Source organism: Lepus europaeus, chromosome 20, assembly GCF_033115175.1.
Source record: "Lepus europaeus isolate LE1 chromosome 20, mLepTim1.pri, whole genome shotgun sequence".
Classification (NCBI taxonomy): Eukaryota; Metazoa; Chordata; class Mammalia; order Lagomorpha; family Leporidae; genus Lepus; species Lepus europaeus.
This window is the reverse complement of record NC_084846.1, coordinates 27,471,097-27,494,927: the sequence shown is the minus strand read 5'-3', so window position 1 is coordinate 27,494,927 and position 23,831 is coordinate 27,471,097. Positions and strand designations below refer to the sequence as shown.

The following is a 23,831-nucleotide window of genomic DNA, read 5'->3' as shown; positions in this document are numbered from 1 at the left end:
CCTGACTTAGTAGCTGAAAATTAAGAAATGAATTTCTTTCAGCCAGAACAAAGTTTTTAAAAACAAAAATACTATTACATTTTGATTTTGAGAACATGTTTGAAACTAGATCCTAGTTTTGGCTTGTGTAGATTAAGTTAGGGAATTGTTTTTAAAATTGCAATGTTCTGTACTCTAAAAAAAATCAGTGAATATTTTCTTACTATATCATTTTCAAAATATGAAAATTACAGATATATAAATCTCAATCTAGATTCCTTTCATAAATAATGTCTTCTCCACATTTCTTACATGTTAAAGGATTATTATTTTTATAATCTTGAGCATTATACTATAATTTCTAAGGCTTACTTTGTTCAATTCAAACTATTTCCAAGTTACTCTGGTATTTATGAAGAATAATTTTACATAAAACCTCCGAAATACTATCTATTAATCATATTAGTTTAAGGTATGATTGAATTATACAAAATATAAGCAAAATATGTTGTAGTAATTACATCTAGTTTACAATCATCTTTCTTACCAATCTACTTTTTATTTTTCAACTTTTTATTTTCAATAGCTTCAAAAACAATTCTGTTTTGGGATTACAGTATACGACAATTTATGCTTCTCTAATCAGTTTTCTAGAGGCTAGAACGAGACACCCCAGAGCTAAAGATCGTTTTTCCAAAAGAACTTAAAGAGGATGATGTAACCACTTCATCTGAGAGTTAACAAACACGGAGAAAACCTTTGAATGCCCTGACTTAAGCCAGTTTTCTGCTAGTTTTTACTATTTCCTGAGGACTCGTCGTTTCTTAGCCAAATCGTGCACGTTCATGAAATCATCTGTGAACCAATTCCGCAAGTCGAACTCCTCGCTAGTGCACTCGCTCGTCTCCACAGGACCACGGCGTGGTAGGGGCTGGTACGGAATTAAGACACAGAGACAAACGCGCACTTCCTTCTTCTCGGCCAGGGGCTTGATCTTCAGTTGACTTCTGAGGAGACCGGCAGCGGACGGCTCACAGCACCACCAACCCAGCAGGGACGCCGGCGCCCGGGGCTGCGTTACCCAAATTAAACGCGATGATTTCGCTCCGTCCGCGCTGTCCCCACACACTCCCGTTCATCTTTCCCGCGCCGCCTGCACCGATGGGCAGGTTTCGGCTACAGAAACCGCTCGTCCTTCGGGGCTTAGGGCAGCCTCCACAGAAACGTGGTCTCTGCTCCGACCCGGAATGTTTCGTTAGGTTTTTTTTTTTTTTTTGAGGGGCTGTGGGTTCTACTTCAACCAACGCTGCGGACCACAGAGAGAGGGAGCGGGCGGAACGAGTCGATTTCTCTCGAAGCCCACGGAGGTTCTGGCAGCGGGAAACGCACCGAGTCTCTCCGAGGTGGGTGCGGGCAAGGGAAGATAGGAGCCCGGCTGCGGAGCAGGGCGCGGGCCCAGGGCCGCGGGGCGCCGCGCTGGCGGCCCTCACTGAGCCTTGTGCCCTCCTCAGGGGTCGAGCAGTCAAAGGGCAGGGGGAACGAAGGCCAGGAGAAGAGGAACCCCGTCCCGCTCCTTCCACCACAACAAAACCGACGAGGGCGCAAAGGGTTATTTTCGCGCCACAAAGATGGAAATGCACGAGCGGTGCGCGGGCCAATCAGCGGGCACCAGCAAACGGCTCCGGCGGCGGCGGCGCGCGCCCATTGGCTGCCTCGCTGCGCCAATCGGGCGAGGGCAGCGCCCCCGGCCGGGGCGGTGTCTCTCCCGGCGCCAGTTGCTCCACTCGGTGGCCGCGCCGGGGCCCGTGGGGCGCCCGCCCCGCCCCGCGGCCGCCTTCGCGCGACGGCCCCGCGGCCCGACCCCGCCCCGGCGGCCCCGCAGGGCCTCGCGGGTGCCGCTCGTCCGCTGTCCGTGGGTGCCGAGCATCCCCGCGCGCCCGCCGTCGTGGAGCGGTGAGGTGAGGAGGAGCCCGAGGCGGAGCCGGGGGCCTCGGGGCCCGGGCCCTCGGCGGCGAGACCCTGCCCAGCGCGGGGGTCCCGCCTTCCTCCTCGCGGCCGGAGCGGAGAGGGAGGAACCTCCTCTTCCATCTCTTGGGGCACCATTTTTTTTTTTTTTTTTTTTGAAAAATTTCAACTCGTGAAAATAATGAAAGACTCCGGAGAGAGGCCGAGCCGGGGCGGCGCGCGTCCCGCCCGCGGTCTGAGCGGACCGGAGCCCCGGAGCGCCGTCGGGACGCGCGGCTCGAGGAAGCAGCCACGGCCCCCGGGCCTGCGCCGAGTCCCCCCTCGGCGTGGAGAAACTCGCTTCGCGGCGGCAGGTTAGCGGCTGGAGGCGGCGCAGAGCGCTCGTGGGGTGGGGTCTTCGTGGGCTGACCGCCCGCCCTGAGGGAACCCGGAGGAGCCCACGTGCGGTTGATTTGTGTGCGGCTCCTGCAGAGGCTGGGAGGCAGATGGACCCTCCGTTCGTTCTCGAAAATTCGCCAGAGATGGTTCCTGCGCTCGAAGTGCCAGGAAAAAAAAAAAAAAAGCAAGTGCCCACGCTATTCCTGCTACACGGCCGCGCGTGCACGTACCCCTCGATGCCTGGACGGCAGATCTGAGTTTGTGCGTCTGAGGTCGGGTATTCGGTTTGTTACAGTAATACCCAGATGAAATTCACAAGCGCCTCAGGAAGGCAGCTCATCACAAACAGCACACATGGGTTTTCAATTCCAGCTGTTAGATTTGCTTGGTAAAGACACACAAGCACAGGCTAGTATTCATGGAAAATAAACAATATCCCATGCTGTGGACGTGGGTATTTCCTTAGGTCTCGGCTTTAATAAGAGCAAATGCAGCTACCTTTCAGCCGATTTGGAGGCAAGCTGAATATAGAAGTAGAGTTTGTTCTTAGAAAAAATTACAAGTTAAATGGCCAACAGGCTACAACATTTATTGGTATTTATAAAAGCAAATACTGAGTAAATGAAACGCATTTCAGGTTTTGATCACATGCAACAAGTACTTAAGGAATAATTCTTTACATTTTGCATACCAAAAGTCATCAAGATATTTTTCAGAACTTTTTTTTAAAAAAAGGGTGAAAAGAACAAGCGCTTTGAAAACGTAAAAGCTAATTGTAAATTCAGAGGAATTTCACCATTAAAATGTTCTTCCCAGATAAAGCTCATAACAGCTCCACAAGGGCGTTTTCCTCTCCCACAGCATAAAGTAAAAACGTTTTACTGAATTAAACCTGAATGAAATTATTGTGAAAGCGTGTTTACAAAGTTGGATTTGCTTGGCAGGAGAGGAAAACCTGTTAGAAGACACAGCTGCTTTTAAAATGGATGATCTGACACCTTCCGGTTACTTAACATAAAATCATAAAGTAAGTTCCTTTTAAGAGACGAAACGTAAACACAATGCAAGAATTCCAATGCTTAAAAAAAAAAAAAAAGAAAATCAGGTCCCGGTCACGCTTTATTGGGAAACACTTTAATGCCACACAGTATATAATGTGGTCGAAGAGTCGCCAACGGCACGGGCCGCGTTACCCAGGATGTTTGCAGCTACACTGCGATACCTTCTCTATTCACAACACGAACACCGAGTCATTAAAGATCCCAGTGCCTGTTCCCGCGCTGCGTAGGATTCCATTCACTTTAAAGACGAGCGTTTTCCATCTCTCCCCTGGACTGCCTGCTACCCATCCCAGGGCTCCGGTGCACCCGAAAGACCCTCGAAGACTCCTCGCCCGAGGCCCTCCCCCACGCCCACCATTGTGCTCGCCCCAGGCCGGCGAGAGGCGCAGGGCTCGCCCCGCCGAAGGCGCGCACCGGGGCGGCAGGGAGCGGCTCGGGCCATTTTGCAAGTGAGGCTACCACCCAGGACTGGCGCGGGGCGGTCTTCCCCCGCACGGCTCCCAAGTTCTCCAACTGAAATCATCTCCATAAAAGTGCCAGCCCGCCCCACCACCCCGAGACCGCAGGGAGCGGGGGGGTGGGGTGGGGGGGTGGTCTCCCGCAGGCCGCCCCTCCCCCACCGGCGGCCGGGCCCGCCCCCGGCCTCATTTATCCCGGAGCCTTTTCCGAGCCGCGCAGCCAATGGCAATCGCGAAGCCGAGAGCCACCGCGAGCGCAGGCGGAGGAGGTGTCGCGCAGACGCCCGCCCCGGACGCCGCGCCCCTCCCCCGCCGGCTCCGGGGGCGCGGGATTCGGCCCCCCGCCCCTCGCCGCGTCCGGTCCCCGCCGCCCGGGGGCGGGGCGGGGTGGGGGACGGGCCCCGGCCCGCACCTCCGGCGTCTTCCAGGCAGCCAGGCGAGTTGGGGACGGTGACTCTCGGCCTTGGTCGTTCATCACCTATTTGCAAAAAAAAAAAAAAAAGAAAAATCGAATAATTAAAACTGCGGTTCCGAGAGCCGGGGAACTACCCAGCAAGCAACCCTAGCCCCTGCCCCTTGGAAAATAAAACCAAAGCCCTGGCCTCCCCCCACCCCGCCAGCCCCCGGGCAAACTCGGCGGCGCCCCCCATCCGCGCCCCTCCCCCACGCCGCCCCGCCCCCACCCCACCCCCACCGCCTCTCGCTCTCTGCCTCCCCTCCTCCGAAACCCACTCTAATTGAGGCGCTGGGATTCCTCACGTGAGACGTTGATTTGTAGCTTGAACACGTGGCTCATTCAAAAAGCCGGGCCCTCGCCGTGGATTCCTGCGCCCGCCCGCGCCCCTCCCGCGTGCCCGCCGCGCTGCGGGGGCCTGGTGGGGCGGCCCCGCGCCGGGCGCTATTTTCGCCGCGCGGCGGGGCCGGGCCGGGCCGGGCTGGGCCGGGGGTGGGGGGGGCGCCAAGTAGTTTCCTCCCCCGCCCCTCCCCCCGCGCGGGCTGGTCCCGCCTCCGCCTCTGCCTCCTCCTCCTCCTCCTCCTCCTCCTCCTCGGAGTTGGGAAGACTCGTGGATGCGCCCGGGCTGGGGCTGGGCTTTCTCTCTCCTCGCTCTCGGTTGCAGCGCCCGGGAAGGGGCACCCCGCGCCCCCCGGACCCGGGCTCGGCGCGCGCGGACCTGCGGGACCCGGCCCTCGCCGCTGCCGTGTTTTTCATTTTTTCGTCCCCCCACCCCACCCCGCGCTGTGTTCCTGTTTCCGAGCCGCCCCCTTTCGCGATGAACAAACTGTACATCGGGAACCTGGGCGAGGACGCGGCGCCCGCGGACCTCGAAAGTATCTTCAAGGACGCCCAGATCCCGGTGTCGGGGCCCTTCCTGGTGAAGGCGGGCTACGCCTTCGTGGACTGCCCGGACGACGGCTGGGCCCTCAAGGCCATCGAGGCGCTCTCAGGTGGGCCCCGGCCTGGCCGCCGCGCCCGGAGGCGCCACAGGACCCCAGGCCGGGCACGCAGCGCGCGGCGCGGGGGTCCAAGGGCCCGGGCCGGACGCGCTGTCAAGAAAGCCCCGCGCGGGCACGGAGGGGCGCGGGGCCGCGGCGGGCGCGCGCTCTAGGCCCTGGCACGCCGGGCCCGGGCCGGGCGCGGGCGCCTGCTCGCCCCGCTGCTCCCTGCGGGCTAACCTCTGCTCGCTAACTCGTGGCCTGGACCCGGCTGCCTCTCGGCCTACGGGAGCGCACGGTAGCCCGGACACGAGCTGCCTAGGGAGGCCGCGGGGCTGGTGCCTCGCACGGGCGGTCCCGCGCCGCCCCGGCTCCACCTCGCCCCGTCCGACGCGCGCCAGGGGCAGGTGGGCTCGGGCGGCGGCGGCCTCCGGGGCTGGCGGGGCGCGCGCGCTGGTCCGGGGCGCGCGGGGCGACGAGGCCTGGGGCGGCAAGGTCGCGCTGGTTCCCTCCGAGAGCCCTGAGTCTTAGGGCTTCTCCTCCTACCGACTCAGCCTGGCTGCGGGCGCTCGGCTCGCCCTGTGCTCGGCCGCACGTCCGGCCGGCCCCGGCTCCGGCGCCAACGGTTCCCGGAGGGCCTGGGCTGGGACCCGAGAACAGGACTGGGCGCCCTCTCCCCTGAGTCGGCCTTGTGGGGAGGGTCTCCTGGGGAGGCCGGAGAGGCCCGGTGCCCGGCTGCCAGCCGAGGGGCCCCCACTTCCCGAGGGGCCCGCTGCCCACCAGCGTAGCGGCGGCGCCGCGGCCTCGGGGCGGCCGGTGGCGCCGCCCTGGGTGTGTGGGGCGCGGGGCTCCGGCGACCCGCCCGTCTCACGTCTCGTGTGTCCGCAGGTAAAACAGAACTGCACGGGAAGCCCATCGAAGTTGAGCACTCGGTCCCAAAACGGCAGAGGTGAGCGTCTTTATTCTTTTCTCGCCCCATTGTTGGGAACCCGGACTCCACCGAGCGCAAACCCTTTCCCCGCACCCCGCCCCGGGCTCTTGGCCATTGTGCTGGCGAAGAAGGGGGTCTCTCGGAGGACGCTCTGGGCAGAGCAGGTCTAGGTGGTGCCGCAGGGCGCGGGCGGCTGCGGCCGGCCCAGGTGCGGCGGGCCTGCTCGGGAGCCGGGGCGCGAGGCCGGAGCTCGTCCCTACCCTGCTGGCGCGCCGGCCGCGCTTGGGTCCCGGCCCAGCAGAGCCTCTCTCGGCCCCTCCAGACTCACACAGGTCTTTGCCGACCGTGCCTTTGTCTCCCTCTGCGCCCCGCGCCCCCTGCCCCCTTCTTCCTGGGTCTTTCTTTGCTTTCAGCTAAGCCCCAGGGTGGTGGGACGGGGAGGTGGGTGCCAGCTTTGCAGGGGTTTTCTCCGAGAACGTGCGTAGCGTGCCTTTTTGGGGGCAGCGTTGTGCAGACTCCTTGAGTCTCTCAAGTGTTTTCCAGACCAGGCCGGATCCGGGCTCTGTGACCCTGTGTGTGGCGCTGGGTTCTTGCAGGGTGGGCCTGGGGCTCTTGCCTCCCACCTCCCCACTCCTAGCCAGGGCCTGACGAGGAGCTCCAGGCTGCCGCGCCCCGACGAGGAGCTCCAGGCTGCCGCGCCCCGGGCCTGTGTGCCTGCGGCCGGGCGTCGGGGAGAGCGAGCTGGGGGCCTCACGGTTTGCTGTGGGGACGCGCGCCGGCGTCCGGCCGCCCCTGCTTCTACAACCAGCTGCCTTCCGGGTAAAGCGTCTGCAAACCGAGTCTCGTTTCTAGGAATGAGTCGGCTTGGTTTTACGTGGAGGTCTCTGGTTTTAGGCGCTGAATTTTCGTTAGGATACTTAGGAAAGGGAGTAGCCGATTAGATTTAGTTGCAGTTGGGAATTATGTTTTATTACATGAAATTATTTTTAAAAACCTGTAAAATAATAGAATTTGTACTGAAAAGTCTCAGTTGTTGTTAATTGAACGGGAATAGAGGAAAGGAGAAGTCTTATCCCCCTAAAAAGAAATTTATACGTCTAGCAGGTGAATTGTGGACCTAAACACACACACACACACACACACCTCTACACCTACAAATTCTAATTGATTTCAAAGTTTAAGCACTGTCTTAGTTTTCATCAAATGTTGAATGAAAAGTAAGCAAATGGTAATGCTTTAGGGACTGGCATTTTAACAGTGGAGAGTTTTAAATATAAATATTTAGTGTCTTGTTTTCAGGTAGATAGGATTAACGTACATGCAAATATATGGTGACTTCACCCTCTTTTTGTTTCCAACTGTTGTGAATTTCTTCTCACTTGTAGAGATTTGATTGAGAAACATCTTGTAACAACTGCTTGTTTTAAAGGTTTTTTTGCCCAACTGAAACATGCTTGTTACTTTGTAATGGGTGGTAGTTCCTCTTAGAAAGCACATTAGATACAACGTTTCCAGAGGCAGCTAGTGTCTAGGTGGAAGTTTGTCAAGGTTGTAAACAAGGTGGAGGAAATTTTGAAGCTGGATTTTCACTAGCATTATACTGTGTCGCTAGCAGAGTGAAGGGGTGAAGACAGTGGAAACTTTTTTATGCACTAATTTGAGAGAACAATCAAGGACTGTAAATGCTTTGCTTGTATTGAAATGTCTTAAATAGGAGAAGCCAGGAAATTTACTGGAAATCTATAGTATGATTTGGTTTCAATGACCCTTGGAGCTATAGTGCAGTCCTCCATTTCTGGGCTGTTCCACCGCCTGCACAGGCTCCCGGGAGGGAGCAGAGAAGGCTTCCCTGACAAGCACACGCCCAGTCCCGGGGCAAAGCTGAGCAGTGGCACACAGTGGTGAAGCAGTGAGAGTGGCTTGAGTGTCACAGACTGCTGTGTGCCAAGCAAGCTGGCCGGGCTTCTTTATGCTTGGCAGCCCTTCATTCCCGCCTGTCATTGTGGGCACATGAGGCCAGCATGCCCACATGTACAGCCGTGACCTTTCTACCTGCTGTGCAAGGCATCTTGGGAGCCTGGTGCTGGGGCATGCTTATGGCTGGTCTCTGAGATGGATGAATGGGCTTGCAGCACCCGAGCAGGGCGCAGGCCCGGGAGGCAGGCTTGGGAGGCTGGTCTAGCTCTGATTTTGAGCCAAGCTGGTGGTGTGGGTGGTGGTGGTGGGGGAGGGCATTGTTGAGACCCAGCTTAGCTCCCGAGATTACGTCTCTCCTGACCGAAGTCTCAAGGGAATGTGGAAGGAATGTGGCTTTTCAGCATTCAGATGCCCCTCAGTTTGGGAAGATTGTATCAGTCTCAGAGGGCTTGAGAGCCCGTGTCCACAGTGGAGGAAGGATTCCACACGTGAGTGATGGTGGCGCGATGGTGGTGCGCTTTGTGTCCTGCGCAGATGAAGACTTCACCCCTAAGGTATAAGCTTGCCTCTTTTTTCTTTCTTCCTTGGAGGTCTGGGTGAGTGTGGAAGTAGTTGTGACTTTGAAAGGTTGTAGCTGAGTTTGGTGGGAACGGCCGCTGGTGATTTGTGGGCATTTGCTCCTGGGTGATTTTATAAATAGCACTGATGTGATGTTGTTGTGTTGTGGGCTGTTGGGCATGAGAGAGGGAAGGGGAAAAAAGTTGCTGACTCTGGGGAACTGAGAGGATGGTGGTTTTAGTTCAATTTCCATGGCTTTTTTAAATTATGAAAATAATTTTTCCCGTTTTCAGCCTAGCCATTTGTGATGGAACCTCCCTGTGATTTTGTTGTTAGCGCTGATAAGGACTGTAAGTAGCTGAACATAAATTTGAATAAAAGAGAGAAAAATAAAATATTGTTTTAGCAGGAAGATCTTTTAAAACCAATATTGGTGCCTAAGCTCAAAAATCCTTGTTTTTTGTTTCTTTAAAAAAAAAAGGAAATAAAGTAAACAACTTACTTTTTCATATGAGAATCTTATATTTAACATAAATTGGATAGAGCATTGTGCAAGTCTGGGGGGGAGGTTAAAGGAATCAGCTAGTGTTGCCTCTTAATAGCTGTTACGTGTAGAGTACTGATGAGCAAGGGCATGGCACTGCTGGCTTGTAGGGCTGGCTTCACAGTCTTAGCACAAGCACTGTTGTACATGCTGACCACCGCCACACAGGTGTCAATAGCTGTGCTGCTCCTTCCTTGTCTGTGCCCTCCAGGTGAGCCTGGTGACATTCTCACACCTGCAGAGAGTTGAGGTTCTGAATGGGAGGAGAACTGTAAGCTGGATTTATCAGCAGTGCCTCAGAGTGGTTGCAGCTGGAGAGTTTTTTAAATTATTTCTTAAATTCTCAATACATTTTTGAAAGGATTTGAAATATTTCATGTTTTAGACCTAATAGAATGAAGAAATTTTTAAAAATTTGAGAGGCAGAGAGTGAGAGGGGGCAGGAGCATGTGAATGAGTTTCCCATTCACCTGTGCACTCCGCAGATACCTGCAACTGCTAGGGGCCCAGAGCTAGGAGCTGGAAACTCCAGGTCACTTGTGGGTGACGGGAACCCAACTACTTGAGCCATTACTGCTGCCTCCCAGGGTTCCCATTAGTGGGAAGCTGGAACGGGGGATGGGGGGTGGGGGGGTGGAGGGTGGAGCCAGGAGCTCTGATGTAGGGCACAGGCAGCTTAACCACTAAGCCAGTGCCCCACCCTGTCCCTAGTAGAATTTTTGCAAATTAAGTGAATGCTACACTGCACCAGGACCCAGGGAAGTGTGGCATGTGCCTGAAGCCAGTGGGAATTGGGAGGCTCAGCTTCTGTTTCTGGCTCTCAACTTGTGTGATCACTGACATTCTGTGGTGAGGCCAAAGGCCATTCCGATAGGCCAAGAGGGGCGGATTTTGTTCTCATGGTTTTTGCTCTGCTTGGAACGATTCATCAGCTAAGGCTTCAAAACACCTTTTGAAACGACAGAGATCTGGGGTTTTCCCTGTCAAAGAGCCTGACTTGAGTTTGTATGCATTTTTATGTGTCTCGGTTGCTTTTGCCTCTGTGTCTCTTTTGGGCAGTCAGCAAGAGGGAAGTGATCTTTCTGTGCTTTGAAACCCTTTTCTGAGCCACACTGTTGTGGTAAATGTGTTGATAGAGGATTGGTTTTCATATTAAAGTGACATGGTTGAACCACCTTCATCTATTTCAAGTGACACCATTGTAATTGTCCTCAGCGGCATCCAAGCGGCAGCTTTTCTAGAATAATTTTCAAGAGGTATGAATTACCCGTTCCGTAGCTCCAGCGGTGGGTTTGGTTCGCGCTGTGCTATTCCTAGCCAGGCTTACTCTGTTGACCATTTGCCTCTGATTCAAGCTCTCGGAGCCTTCAGGCAGGAGGTGGCAGTGTGGGAGCGGTGACCAAGGACTAGGATTGGCATCCTTAGTTAGGATCTCTGCCCCATAAATCTGCTGTTTACAAATTGGCTTGGGCTGCCAGGATTTTGCTTGCAGGCAGGTGGCAAGCATAGTTTTGAGTGCCCCATTAAAATTGAGGGTGTAATTTATCAAGGTCTGAATTTGCTATTTGGCAGAGTTCACTATTGGTAAATAAACACAGTTATAAATATTAATACAGCATGTGAATTTTATTGCCCTGAAGAGTAATACTCAGAACATAAACTGTACATATTTTAGGGAATTATCCTGAGACCATTTAACTTGATGAGGAAATGGTTGAAGTTATTGCAGAAGTGTTCTTGGAGGGCTCTTGAAAGCTGCAAGTGCACGGAGGCCTGAATGCACAGAAAACCCGACAGGAGTCGTTGAGTGAGTGTGCGCTGTTGTGAAGGTGATGTTTCAGTTAGCGACCGACGCTCACCAAACCAGCCCAGAACAGCAACTGACTCTTTCTCAGGATTCTATGGGTTATGTGGTTGGTTCTGTTGCATGTGTTCTCTTGGGTCAGTTGCTAAAATGGGCTAAGGTGGTCAAGAAGGCTTCACTCGGGGCCGGCGCTGTGGCTCCCTTGGTTAATCCTCCGCTTGCGGTGCCAGCATCCATATGGGCACCGGGTTCTAGTCCCAGTTTCTCCTCTTCCAGGCCAGCTCTCTGCTGTGGTCCGGGAGAGCAGTGGAGGATAGCCCAAGTGCTTGGGCCCTGCACCTGCATAGGAGACCAGGAGGAAGCACCTGGCTCCTGGCTTTGGATCGGTGCAGCGCCGGCTGTAGCAGCCATTTGAGGGGTGAACCAACGGAAGGAAGAACTTTCTGTCTCTCTGTCTCTCACTGTCTATAACTCTGCCTGTCAAATAAATTTTAGAAAAAATCCTTAAAAAAAAAAAAAAAAAAAACAAAGAAGGCTTCGCTTGTGTAACTGGACCCGTGGTGCCTGTCCTTGTGACCTTTCTCCATGGTGTTTCTCATCCCTGAGCTTTTTCTTTTCTTTCCTTTTTTTAAAAAAAAAAAAAAAAAAGATTTGAGAGGCAGAGTTACAGACAGAAGGAGAAACACAGAGAGAGTCTTTCTTCCTCTGGTTTGCTCCCCAAATGACCACAATGGCTGGAGCTGGGCTGATTTGGGATGGAGCTTCTGGATATTCTATGTGGGTACAGAGGTCCAAACACTTAGGTCATCTTCTGCTGCTTTCCCAGGCCATAGCAGAGAGCTGGATTGGAAGTGGAGCAGCTGCGACTGGAACTGGTGCTCATATGGATGCCAGTGCTGTGGGTGGAGGCTTAATCCACACCACAAGGGCAGCCTCTGGGCTTTTTTCTAGCACAGTGACTGACTACCCCAAGTGACAGTAGAAGCTGCTAATCCCTATTTCTTGCAAATATTTATTTGTTTAAGAAGAAGAGACAGATCTTTCATCTTTTGGTTCACTTCTCAGATAGCTGTCATTACCAGGGCTGGGCAAAGCCAAGCCAGGAGCCAAGAACTTTATCTGGGCCTCCCATGTGAGTGTGTAGGGCCTAAGGGCTTGGGCCATTGTCTGCTGCTTTCCCAAGCACATTAGCAGGGGGCTGGATTGAAAGCAGAACAGCCAGACTCCAGCATGCACTCCTACGGGGTGCTGCCCTCACAGGCGGTGACCTAATCCAGCTGTGTCATAACTCCGGCCTCTGCTAGTTCTCTTAAAGGCTGGACCCCACCTCTGGTATTTGGGATGGTAGTTCAGACACCTGTGCCCCACATCAGACTGCCTGGATTTAAGACCCAGTTCTGTTCCCAACTCCAACTTCTGTTAATGCAGACCCAGGGAGGCAGTGGTGATGGCCCAAGTAGTTGGGTTCTTACCATGCATGTGGGACCTGTTAAGTTCTTGGTTCCTAACTTTGGCTTCCAACCTGGTCCAGGCCCTTGTAGGCATTTCGGGAGTGAACCACTCAATAAGAACTCTGTCTCTGCCTCTCAAATAAATGAATTTTTAAAAAGTATTTATTTGAAAGGCAGAGTTACAGAGAGAAAGGTCTTCCCTCTGCTGGTTCACTCTCCAGATGGCCACAATGGTAGGAGCTGTGCCAATTCGAAGCTAGGAGCCAGAAATTAGGAGCTTCCTCCGGGTCTCCCATGTGGGTACAGGGTCCCAAGGACTTGGGCCATCCTCTGCTGCTTTCCCAGGCTCATTAGTAAGGAGTTGGTTTAGAAGTGGAGCAGCCAGGACTTGAATTGGCTCCCATGTGGGATGGCAGCCCTGCAGGCCAAGGATTTAACCTGCTGTGCCACAACGCTGCCCCCTGTTACTCTCTTTAACTAATGCTTAGTACAAGTCAGTAGGCCAGTGCAGATTCAAGGTTGGGGGGGGGGGTGTATAGAAATAGACCCTATCTGCTGGTAGACATGATTGGTAGGGTAAATAGGATGGCATGCACGTACATCAAGGGAGGAATTGATGGTGGTCATCTTTGTAGACTTTCTAGAAATTGGAGAAGGATAGGAGTAGTGGCTTCAGAATGCTTAGAACATAAAATGCCAAGAGGATTTGCCGATGGCTGAGATGAAGGCTATCAGATGAGCTGAATGACAACAAGATTTTTTTAGCCACAGCAACTGGTTGGAAGATGATGCCATTTACCTAAATGGAGACTATTGGGGGAGGAGCAGATTCTCGGGTGGAAGAGAATTTTGGCATTTTGTTTCTACAGAGTTACAGAGAAAGAGAAAGGAAGAGATCTTCATCCGCTGGTTCATTCCCCAGTCGGCTGCAATGGCGAGGGCTGGGCCAGGCTGAAGCCAGGAGCAGGGGCTTGATCTGGGTCTCCCATGTGGGTGCAGGGGCCCAAGCACTAGGGCCGTCTTCTGTTGCTTTTCTCAGGCCATTAGCAGAGAGCTGGATTGGGAGTGGAGCAGCAGGGACTCAAACTGGTGCCGACAAGGGATGCTGCCTTTGCAGGTGGTGGCTTTACCCGCTGTGCCACAATGCCCACCCCTGGCATTTTGTTTCCAATACTTAGATTTAAATGATGGAGTAAGCATTTGGACATAGAAATCTGGGACTAGGGCAAAGTGGGAGTGTGGTTAACAACCAGAGGCTTCGTTAACTTGTGGGATTTGAAACCATGACACTGGATCCAATCACATCGGGACTGAGCCTGGGGCTCAGGAAGGCAGGAGAGACCAGCATGAGTGAGCGAGGATGGTTTGGTAGAGGAGAAAAGGCAGTGGTTGGTTGGGGAGATGAGTGAGGAAAGTCTGTGAGAAGGAGGGCGTCATCGGCCATGTGGAATCCCATGGTTAGTCTGCGGTTTAGAGAGATGAGTAAGCGAGTTGGGGTGGTGGTCAGCCTATGTGTCTTGGTCTGAATAACTCTGCTCAGCCTTTTTTTCTGTGTCTATGCGAGTTCTTTGATGAGGAGAGTGTTATTTTCAGAATGTGTTGAATATTTACTGTTTTTGAGAAAGGAGAACTAGTGAAAATGAGACCGCACTAGACTGTTGGGTGGTAGGGGCTGCTTTACTAAAGGATTCTCCGGGAGGGGGCACTCTGCCCCACCCACTTTCATCTGCCCCTTTTACCTTGTCCAGACGCTCAAGGGTGGCTTCTGCAGTAGCCCGGTCATGTTGACTGCAGCAAGTCACAACAGGGATGGCCTGTTGCTCTGTAAGACAGAACTCTTGTTTGAAGGGTTGGTTTATCATCTTCCCTTAGCAAAAAGACAGGTAGAGATAATCTAGAATTAGGGCTTATGAAAAAAATTTCAGGCACCCTGATTTTCAAAGATGTCTGTATTTGAAAGGAAGAGTTACAGAGAGATGGAAAGACACAGAGAGCTTCCAAGTCTGATGGTTCACTCCCCAAATAGCTGTGATGAGCAGTGCTGGGCCAGGCTAAAACCAGGATCCTGGAACTCCATCTGGTCTTCCCTTGGGTGCCAGGCGTCCAAGCACTTTGGCCATCATCTGCCTTCCCAGGTGCTTTACTAGGAAGCTGGATCAGAAACAGAGTAGCCAGAACTTGAACCCGTGCTATGATATGAGATACTAGCCTTGCAGGTGGTGTCTTAACCCACTGCACCATACTGCTGGCCTGGGTTTTAAGACATAAAATGAGACTTTTTTTTTCTGCTTTAATGTGTGTTTTTAGCAGCTTTATCTTCCTGTGCAGGAATTGTGGAGGTGAGAAGGGACCTAGGGAGATAAGAGGTAGGACAGAGGGCATGGATAGCTAGGCAAGGGCTTTGTCTGGGGAGGGTGACTAATTCATGGGAACGTGTTCTTAGACTGTAAAAGAGGTAGCGGTGTGTGGAGCGGAGTCCATGGGGCCTCTTTATCCCAGCTCATTATCAAGTTTGGTAGGGCCCTGGCTTGCACAAGGAAGTCTGTGTAACTTTGGATAATATTGTTGAGGATCAGGAATAGGAGGGGGAAATTGTGCTGGAACCTCTTGATTAGGAACCCTATTTGTTTTTGTGTACTTGTTGATCCTAGAGGTATAGCTGCAAGGATGTGAGAAAAGAGATCTTGGATCTGGGTTTGCATCCATGCTCCACTTAACTAGATGCATGATATTGTTTAAGGATGAGGAGATGCAGATGTGGGGGTGGTTAGAATGGAGTAGTGCTTCATAGGATCCTGCAGGACAGGTGTGAGGCTTGAGCATGGTGTTCCCATGGGATCCTGGAGGACAGGTGTGAGGCATGAGCACGGTGTTCCCATGGGAATCCTGTGGGACAGGTGTGAGGCATGAGCACGGTGTTCCCATGGGGTCCTGCGGGACAGGTGTGAGGCATGAGCACGGTGTTCCCATGGGAATCCTGTGGGACAGGTGTGAGGCATGAGCACGGTGTTCCCATGGGAATCCTGTGGGACAGGAGTGAGGCATGAGCACGGTGTTCCCATGGGAATCCTGTGGGACAGGTGTGAGGCATGAGCACGGTGTTCCCATGGGGTCCTGGAGGACAGGTGTGAGGCATGAGCACGGTGTTCCCATGGGAATCCTGTGGGACAGGTGTGAGGCATGAGCACGGTGTTCCCATGGGGTCCTGGAGGACAGGTGTGAGGCATGAGCACGGTGTTCCCATGGGATCCTGTGGGACAGGTGTGAGGCATGAGCACGGTGTTCCCATGGGGTCCTGGAGGACAGGTGTGAGGCATGAGCACGGTGTTCCCATGGGAATCCTGTGGGACAGGTGTGAGGCATGAGCACGGTGTTCCCATGGGGTCCTGGAGGACAGGTGTGAGGCATGAGCATGGTGTTCCCATAGGATCCTGGAGGACAGGTGTGAGGCATGAGCACGGTGTTCCCATGGGGTCCTGCAGGACAGGTGTGAGGCATGAGCACGGTGTTCCCATGGGAATCCTGTGGGACAGGTGTGAGGCATGAGCACGGTGTTCCCATGGGGTCCTGGAGGACAGGTGTGAGGCATGAGCACGGTGTTCCCATGGGGTCCTGGAGGACAGGTGTGAGGCATGAGCATGGTGTTCCCATGGGATCCTGGAGGACAGGTGTGAAGCATGAGCATGGTGTTCCCATGGGAATCCTGTGGGACAGGTGTGAGGCATGAGCACGGTGTTCCCATGGGGTCCTGGAGGACAGGTGTGAGGCATGAGCACGGTGTTCCCATGAGATCCTGTGGGACAGGTGTGAGGCATGAGCACGGTGTTCCCATGGGGTCCTGGAGGACAGGTGTGAGGCATGAGCACGGTGTTCCCATGGGATCCTGTGGGACAGGTGTGAGGCATGAGCACGGTGTTCCCATGGGATCCTGTGGGACAGGTGTGAGGCATGAGCACGGTGTTCCCATGGGAATCCTGTGGGACAGGTGTGAGGCATGAGCACGGTGTTCCCATGGGATCCTGGAGGACAGGTGTGAGGCATGAGCACGGTGTTCCCATGGGAATCCTGTGGGACAGGTGTGAGGCATGAGCACGGTGTTCCCATGGGAATCCTGTGGGACAGGTGTGAGGCATGAGCACGGTGTTCCCATGAGATCCTGTGGGACAGGAGTGAGGCATGAGCACGGTGTTCCCATGGGAATCCTGTGGGATAGGTGTGAGGCATGAGCACGGTGTCCCATGGGAATCCTGTGGGACAGGTGTGAGGCATGAGCACGGTGTTCCCATGGGATCCTGGAGGACAGGTGTGAGGCATGAGCACGGTGTTCCCATGGGGTCCTGCAGGACAGGTGTGAGGCATGAGCACGGTGTTCCCATGGGGTCCTGGAGGACAGGTGTGAGGCATGAGCACGGTGTTCCCATGGGAATCCTGTGGGACAGGTGTGAGGCATGAGCACGGTGTTCCCATGGGAATCCTGTGGGACAGGTGTGAGGCATGAGCACGGTGTTCCCATGGGAATCCTGTGGGACAGGTGTGAGGCTTGAGCATGGTGTTCCCATGGGAATCCTGTGGGACAGGTGTGAGGCATGAGCACGGTGTTCCCATGGGAATCCTGTGGGACAGGTGTGAGGCATGAGCACGGTGTTCCCATGGGGTCCTGGAGGACAGGTGTGAGGCATGAGCACGGTGTTCCCATGGGAATCCTGTGGGACAGGTGTGAGGCATGAGCACGGTGTTCCCATGGGGTCCTGCAGGACAGCTGTGAGGCATGAGCATGGTGTTCCCATAGGATCCTGGAGGACAGGTGTGAGGCATGAGCACGGTGTTCCCATGGGAATCCTGTGGGACAGGTGTGAGGCATGAGCACGGTGTTCCCATGGGGTCCTGGAGGACAGGTGTGAGGCATGAGCACGGTGTTCCCATGGGGTCCTGGAGGACAGGTGTGAGGCATGAGCATGGTGTTCCCATGGGATCCTGGAGGACAGGTGTGAAGCATGAGCACGGTGTTCCCATGGGATCCTGTGGGACAGGTGTGAGGCATGAGCACGGTGTTCCCATGGGAATCCTATGGGACAGGTGTGAGGCATGAGCACGGTGTTCCCATGAGATCCTGTGGGACAGGTGTGAGGCATGAGCACGGTGTTCCCATGGGGTCCTGGAGGACAGGTGTGAGGCATGAGCACGGTGTTCCCATGGGATCCTGTGGGACAGGTGTGAGGCTTGAGCATGATGTTCCCATGGGGTCCTGGAGGACAGGTGTGAGGCATGAGCACGGTGTTCCCATGGGGTCCTGGAGGACAGGTGTGAGGCATGAGCACGGTGTTCCCATGGGATCCTGTGGGACAGGTGTGAGGCCTGAGCACGGTGTTCCCATGGGAATCCTGTGGGACAGGTGTGAGGCATGAGCACGGTGTTCCCATGGGATCCTGTGGGACAGGTGTGAGGCTTGAGCATGGTGTTCCCATGGGAATCCTGTGGGACAGGTGTGAGGCATGAGCACGGTGTTCCCATGGGATCCTGGAGGACAGGTGTGAGGCATGAGCACGGTGTTCCCATGGGAATCCTGTGGGACAGGTGTGAGGCATGAGCACGGTGTTCCCATGGGAATCCTGTGGGACAGGTGTGAGGCATGAGCACGGTGTTCCCATGAGATCCTGTTTGACAGGTGTGAGGCATGAGCACGGTGTTCCCATGGGATCCTGTGGGACAGGTGTGAGGCATGAGCACGGTGTTCCCATGGGATCCTGGAGGACAGGTGTGAGGCATGAGCACGGTGTTCCCATGGGAATCCTGTGGGACAGGTGTGAGGCATGAGCACGGTGTTCTCATGGGAATCCTGTGGGACAGGTGTGAGGCATGAGCACGGTGTTCCCATGGGATCCTGTGGGACAGGTGTGAGGCATGAGCACGGTGTTCCCATGGGAATCCTGTGGGACAGGTGTGAGGCTTGAGCATGGTGTTCCCATGGGAATCCTGTGGGACAGGTGTGAGGCATGAGCATGGTGTTCCTATGGGAATCCTGTGGGACAGGTGTGAGGCATGAGCACGGTGTTCCCATGGGATCCTGCGGGACAGGTGTGAGGCATGAGCACGGTGTTCCCATGGGATCCTGCGGGACAGGTGTGAGGCATGAGCACGGTGTTCCCATGGGAATCCTGTGGGACAGGTGTGAGGCTTGAGCATGGTGTTCCCATGGGAATCCTGTGGGACAGGTGTGAGGCATGAGCACGGTGTTCCCATGGGATCCTGTGGGACAGGTGTGAGGCATGAGCACGGTGTTCCCATGGGGTCCTGGAGGACAGGTGTGAGGCTTGAGCATGGTGTTCCCATGGGAATCCTGTGGGACAGGTGTGAGGCATGAGCACGGTGTTCCCATGGGATCCTGGAGGACAGGTGTGAGGCATGAGCACGGTGTTCCCATGGGAATCCTGTGGGACAGGTGTGAGGCTTGAGCATGGTGTTCCCATGGGAATCCTGTGGGACAGGTGTGAGGCATGAGCACGGTGTTCCCATGGGATCCTGTGGGACAGGTGTGAGGCATGAGCACGGTGTTCCCATGGGGTCCTGGAGGACAGGTGTGAGGCATGAGCACGGTGTTCCCATGGGAATCCTGTGGGACAGGTGTGAGGCATGAGCACGGTGTTCCCATGGGATCCTGGAGGACAGGTATGAGGCATGAGCACGGTGTTCCCATGGGATCCTGCAGGACAGGTGTGAGGCATAAGTATGGTGTTACACAGTGGTTGCTCCAGTGGCAGCTGTTTTATTTTTGAGATTCAGAGGTAGGCACTGGGTAGATGTAGCTGAATTTGGTAGTGGTGATAGAAATACAGACCTTGGTTGTGTTTTTGGATTGTGCAGTACTTTTTTCTTAAGGTTTCTAGAGTTTTCATAAAGTTCACGGATAAATCTGTCAAGGAAAACTTAAATAAGATTAATCCCGGCTGGTGCCGCGGCTCACTAGGCTAATCCTCCACCTGCGGCGCTGGCACCCCAGGTTCTAGTCCTGGTCGGGTGCCAGATTCTGTCCCGGTTGCCCCTCTTCCAGGCCAGCTCTCTGCTGTGGCCCGGGAGTGCAGTGGAGGATGGCCCAAGTGCTTGGTCCCTGCACCGGCATGGGAGACCAGGAGGAAGCACCTGGCTCCTGGCTTCGTATCAGCGTGGTGCGCAGGCCATAGCATGCTGGCCGCAGCAGCCACTGGGGGATGAACCAATGGAAAAGGAAGACCTTTCTGTCTCTAACTCTGCCTGTCAAAAAATAAAAATTAAAAAAAAATGAGATTAATTTTTTTTTTTTTTTTGACAGGCAGAGTGGATAATGAGAGAGAGAGAGAGAGACAGAGAGAAAGGTCTTCCTTTTTGCCGTTGGTTCACCCTCCAATGGCTGCTGCGGCTGGTGCATCTCGCTGATCCGAAGCCAGGAGCCAGGAGCCAGGTGCTTCTCCTGGTCTCCCATGCCGGTGCAGGGACCAAGCACTTGGGCCATCCTCCACTGCACTCCCGGACCACAGTAGAGAGCTTGACTGGAAGAGGGGCAATCGGGACAGAATCCGGCGCCCTGACCAGGACTAGAACCCGGGGTGCCAGCGCCGCAGGCAGGGGATTAGCCTATTGAGCCGCCATGCCGGCTAATCTCATTTTCAATGACCATTTTGAAGTACCCTTGCATAATATAGTCTAGATGCTATAAAAAGTATAAATATTAGGAGCTGGCTTTGTGGCATAGAGAGTAAAGCTGCCACCTGCGATGCTGGCATCCCATATGGGCACCAGTTCAAGTCCTGGCGGCTCCACTTCTGATCCAGCTCTGCAATGGCCTGGGAAAGCAGTAGAAGATGGCTCAAGTCCTTGGGCCCCTGCACCTGCGTGGGAGACCCGGAGGAAGCTCCTGGCTCCTGGCTTTGGATCGGCGCAGCTCTGGCTGTTGCAGCCATTTGGGGAATGAACCAGTGGATGGAAGACCTCTTTCTCTCTCTGCCTCTCCTTCTCTCTGTAACTCTCTTTGAAATAAATATTTAAAAAGTATAAATATTAAATTGCATTTCTTTTGTTAGATTTTATTATTTATTTGAAAGGTCGAGTTACAGAGAGGCAGAGATAGGGAGAAAAAGAGATCTTTCGTCTGTTGGTTCACTCCCTAGATGGCCGCAACAGCTGGAGCTGGGCCGATCTGAAGCCAGGAGCTTGTTCTTGGCCTCCCATGTGGGTTCAGCGGCCCAAGGACTTGGACCACCTTTGCTGCTTTCCCAGGAACATTAGCAGGGAGCTGGATAGGAAGTGGGGCAGCCAGGACTTGAGCCGGTGCCCATACGGACGTCGGTACTGCAAATGGCAGCTTTACTTGCTACACGACAGCACTGGACTCAGCAGATTGCATTTTCATGCATACATTCAAATTTAAAATTTTTATGCTTTTTTATTTGTTTATTTGAAAGGCAGAGTGATGGAGATCGACCATCTGCTGGTTCACTCTCTAAATGCCCACGACAGCTGGGCTGGGCCACGTGAAGCTGGAAGCCAAGGACTCAATCTGAGTCTCCCACATGGGTGCCAAGAACCAGAGTACTTGGGCCATAATCCATTGTCTTCCCAGGCATGTCAGTAGGAAGCTAGATGAGAAACAGAAGAGCTAGGACTGGAATCCACATTCTGATGTGGGATGTGGGCATCCCAAGTAGTGACTTACCCTGCTGCACCACTTTTTTAAAGAAGATTTATTTATTTGAGAGGCAGAGTTATAGAGAGAGGGAGAGACAGAGAGGTCCTCCATCCACTGGTTCACTCCCCAAATGGCCACAATGGCCAGTGCCGAGCTGATCTGAAGCCAGGAGCTTCTTCTGGGTCTCCCTCGCAGGTGCAGGGGCCCAAGTGCTTGGGCCATCTTCTACTTTTTTCCTAGGTGCATTAACAGGGAGCTGGATTGAAAGTGGAGCGGGGGCTGGTGCTTTGGCGTAGCAGGTAAAGCCGCTGCCTGCAGTGCTGGCATCCCATATGGGTGCCAGTTCGAGACTTGGCTGTTCCACATCCAATCAAACTCTCTGCTATGGCCTGGGAAAGCAGTAGAGGATGGCCCAAGTCCTTGGGCCCCTGAACCCACGTGGGAGACCTGGAAGAAACTCCTGGCTCCTGGCTTTGGATCAGTGCACCTCTGGCCATTGTGGCCAATTGGGGAGTGAACCGACAGATGGAAGACTTTCTTTCTTTCTGTCTGCCTCTCCTTTCTCTGTGTAACTGACTTTTAAATACATAAATAAATCCTTTTTAAAAAAAAGTGGAGCAGCTGGGACTCGAACTGGCATCCTTGTGGAATGCTGGTGTAGCAGGTGGAGGCTTAACTTACTGTGCCACAGTGCTGGCCCCAGATATTTGTTATTCAGTTCTCATATATCCATAAACTTCACAAGACTAACCACTTGTTACTTGATAGATTATTTTTCAGAAATTCTTCCATGCATGTATTCACAAGTAGGTGTAGTGTTTTCATACTTATTTTTGTTTGAGAGTCAGAGGACCTCCCAAAAGCCTATAATGGCTGGGCCTGGGACAGACAAAAGCCAGGAGCCAGGAGCTCATTTTAGGTCTCCCTCAGGGATGGCAGAGATGCAGTCACTTGAGCTATCACCTGCTGTCTCTCAGAGTCTGCATTTGCAGGTGGTTAGAATCAGGAGCTGGGGCTGGAACTTGAACTCTGGCATTCTGATATGGGACTGCTAAGCTATACCCCACCCTTGTTGTAACCAACACCTGTGTTAAGCATGGATGTACAGTGACTCTTACAGTAACTTATTTTTTATTTTTTATTTTTTTGACAGAGTGGATAGTGAGAGAGACAGATAAAGGTCTTCCTTTTTGCCATTGGTTCACCCTCCAATGGCCGCTGCAGCCGGCGCATCTCGCTGATCCGAAGCCAGGAGCCAGGTGCTTCTCCTGGTCTCCCATGTGGGTGCAGGGCCCAAGCACTTGGGCCATCCTCCACTGCCTTCCTGGTCCATAGCAGAGAGCTGGCCTGGAAGAGGGGCCACCGGGATAGAATCCGGCGCCCAAACCGGGACTTGAACCTGGTGTGCCGGCGCCGCAAGGTGGAGGATTAGCCTGTTAAGCCATGGCGCTGGCCTGCTTACAATAACTTCTATCAGACATACACGTATGTCATTGAACTCTTGAATCTTTATGTTAAGTTTTATATATATATATATATATACATATATATATATACATTTTTTTTTTGACCGGCAGAGTGGACAGTGAGAGAGAGACAGAGAGGAAGGTCTTCCTTTTGCCGTTGGTTCACCCTCCAATGGCCGCCGTGGCTGGCGCTCTGCGGCCAGCACACCGCGCTGATCCTATGGCAGGAGCCAGGTGCTTCTCCTGGTCTCCCATGTGGGTTCAGGGCCCAAGCACTTGGGCCATCCTCCACTGTACTCCCTGGCCACAGCAGAGAGCTGGCCTGGAAGAGGGGCAGCCGGGACAGAATCTGGCGTCCCGACCGGAACTAGAACCCGGTGTGCTGGTGCTGCTAGGCGGAGGATTAGCCTAGTGAGCCGCGGCGCCGGCAATTTATATTTTTTTAAGTTCTAACCTTAAGGAATTGCTATGTCAAAAATAGAGAACACTTTAAATTTTTAAAGTGCCCTGCCAAAAACACCCCACCACATTTCTTATGTTGACATAGTTGACATAACCATAACTTGGCAACAAAGAGCTTTCTCTTTTTTGGTTTTAAAGAAAAAGTTTTTGAGAGGCATACAGGGAAAGAGAGACAAAAGAGAAAGCTCTCATTGGCTGGTTCATTCCTCTTCATGGCTGTGGCTGGGCTGAGGCTGAAATTGGGAGCAGGGATCTCAATCCGGGTCTCACGCAGGGTAGAACCCAGTCACTTGAGCCATCACTGCTGCCTCCCAGGATCTGCATTAGCAGGAAGCTGGAGCCAGCAGCTGGAGGCAGGAGTCAAACTCAGGCTCTCCAGTGTGGGCTGCAGTCATCTTCACTATTACGCTAAACACCCACTCTCCAGGAGCTGTTTTCAGTGCAGTGTGTACTAAGATAGTTCAATTCCAGCCGCCGAGGCTCAATAGGCTAATCCTCTGCCTGTGGCGCCGGCACCCTGGGTTCTAGTCCCGGTCGGGTCGGGGCAGGGCGCCAGATTCTGTCCCGGTTGCCCCTCTTCCAGGCCAGCTCTCTGCTATGGCCCGGGAGTGCGGTGGAGGATGTCCCAAGTGCTTGGGCCCTGCACCGCATGGGAGACCAGGAGAAGCACCTGGCTCCTGGCTTCGGATCAGCGCGGTGCGCTGGCTGCAGCAGCCATTGGGTGGTGAACCAACGGCAAAAGGAAGACCTTTCTCTCTGTCTCT

At 53.8% G+C, this 23,831-nt stretch overlaps 1 protein-coding gene across 2 annotated transcripts in view; it reads left to right on the top strand.

Annotated features, from left to right (window-relative positions):
• Positions 1-4,908: 4,908 nt before the first annotated feature.
• IGF2BP3 (insulin like growth factor 2 mRNA binding protein 3) overlaps positions 4,909-23,831 on the top strand; it is a 141,921-nt gene continuing 122,998 nt past the window's right edge. For both annotated transcript variants that reach the window (XM_062179310.1, XM_062179309.1), the window contains exons 1-2: positions 4,909-5,287; positions 6,164-6,224. In XM_062179310.1, coding sequence (XP_062035294.1) covers positions 5,113-5,287; positions 6,164-6,224 — 236 coding nt within the window. In that variant the 5' untranslated portion in view covers positions 4,909-5,112. The remainder of the gene's footprint in view (positions 5,288-6,163; positions 6,225-23,831) is intronic.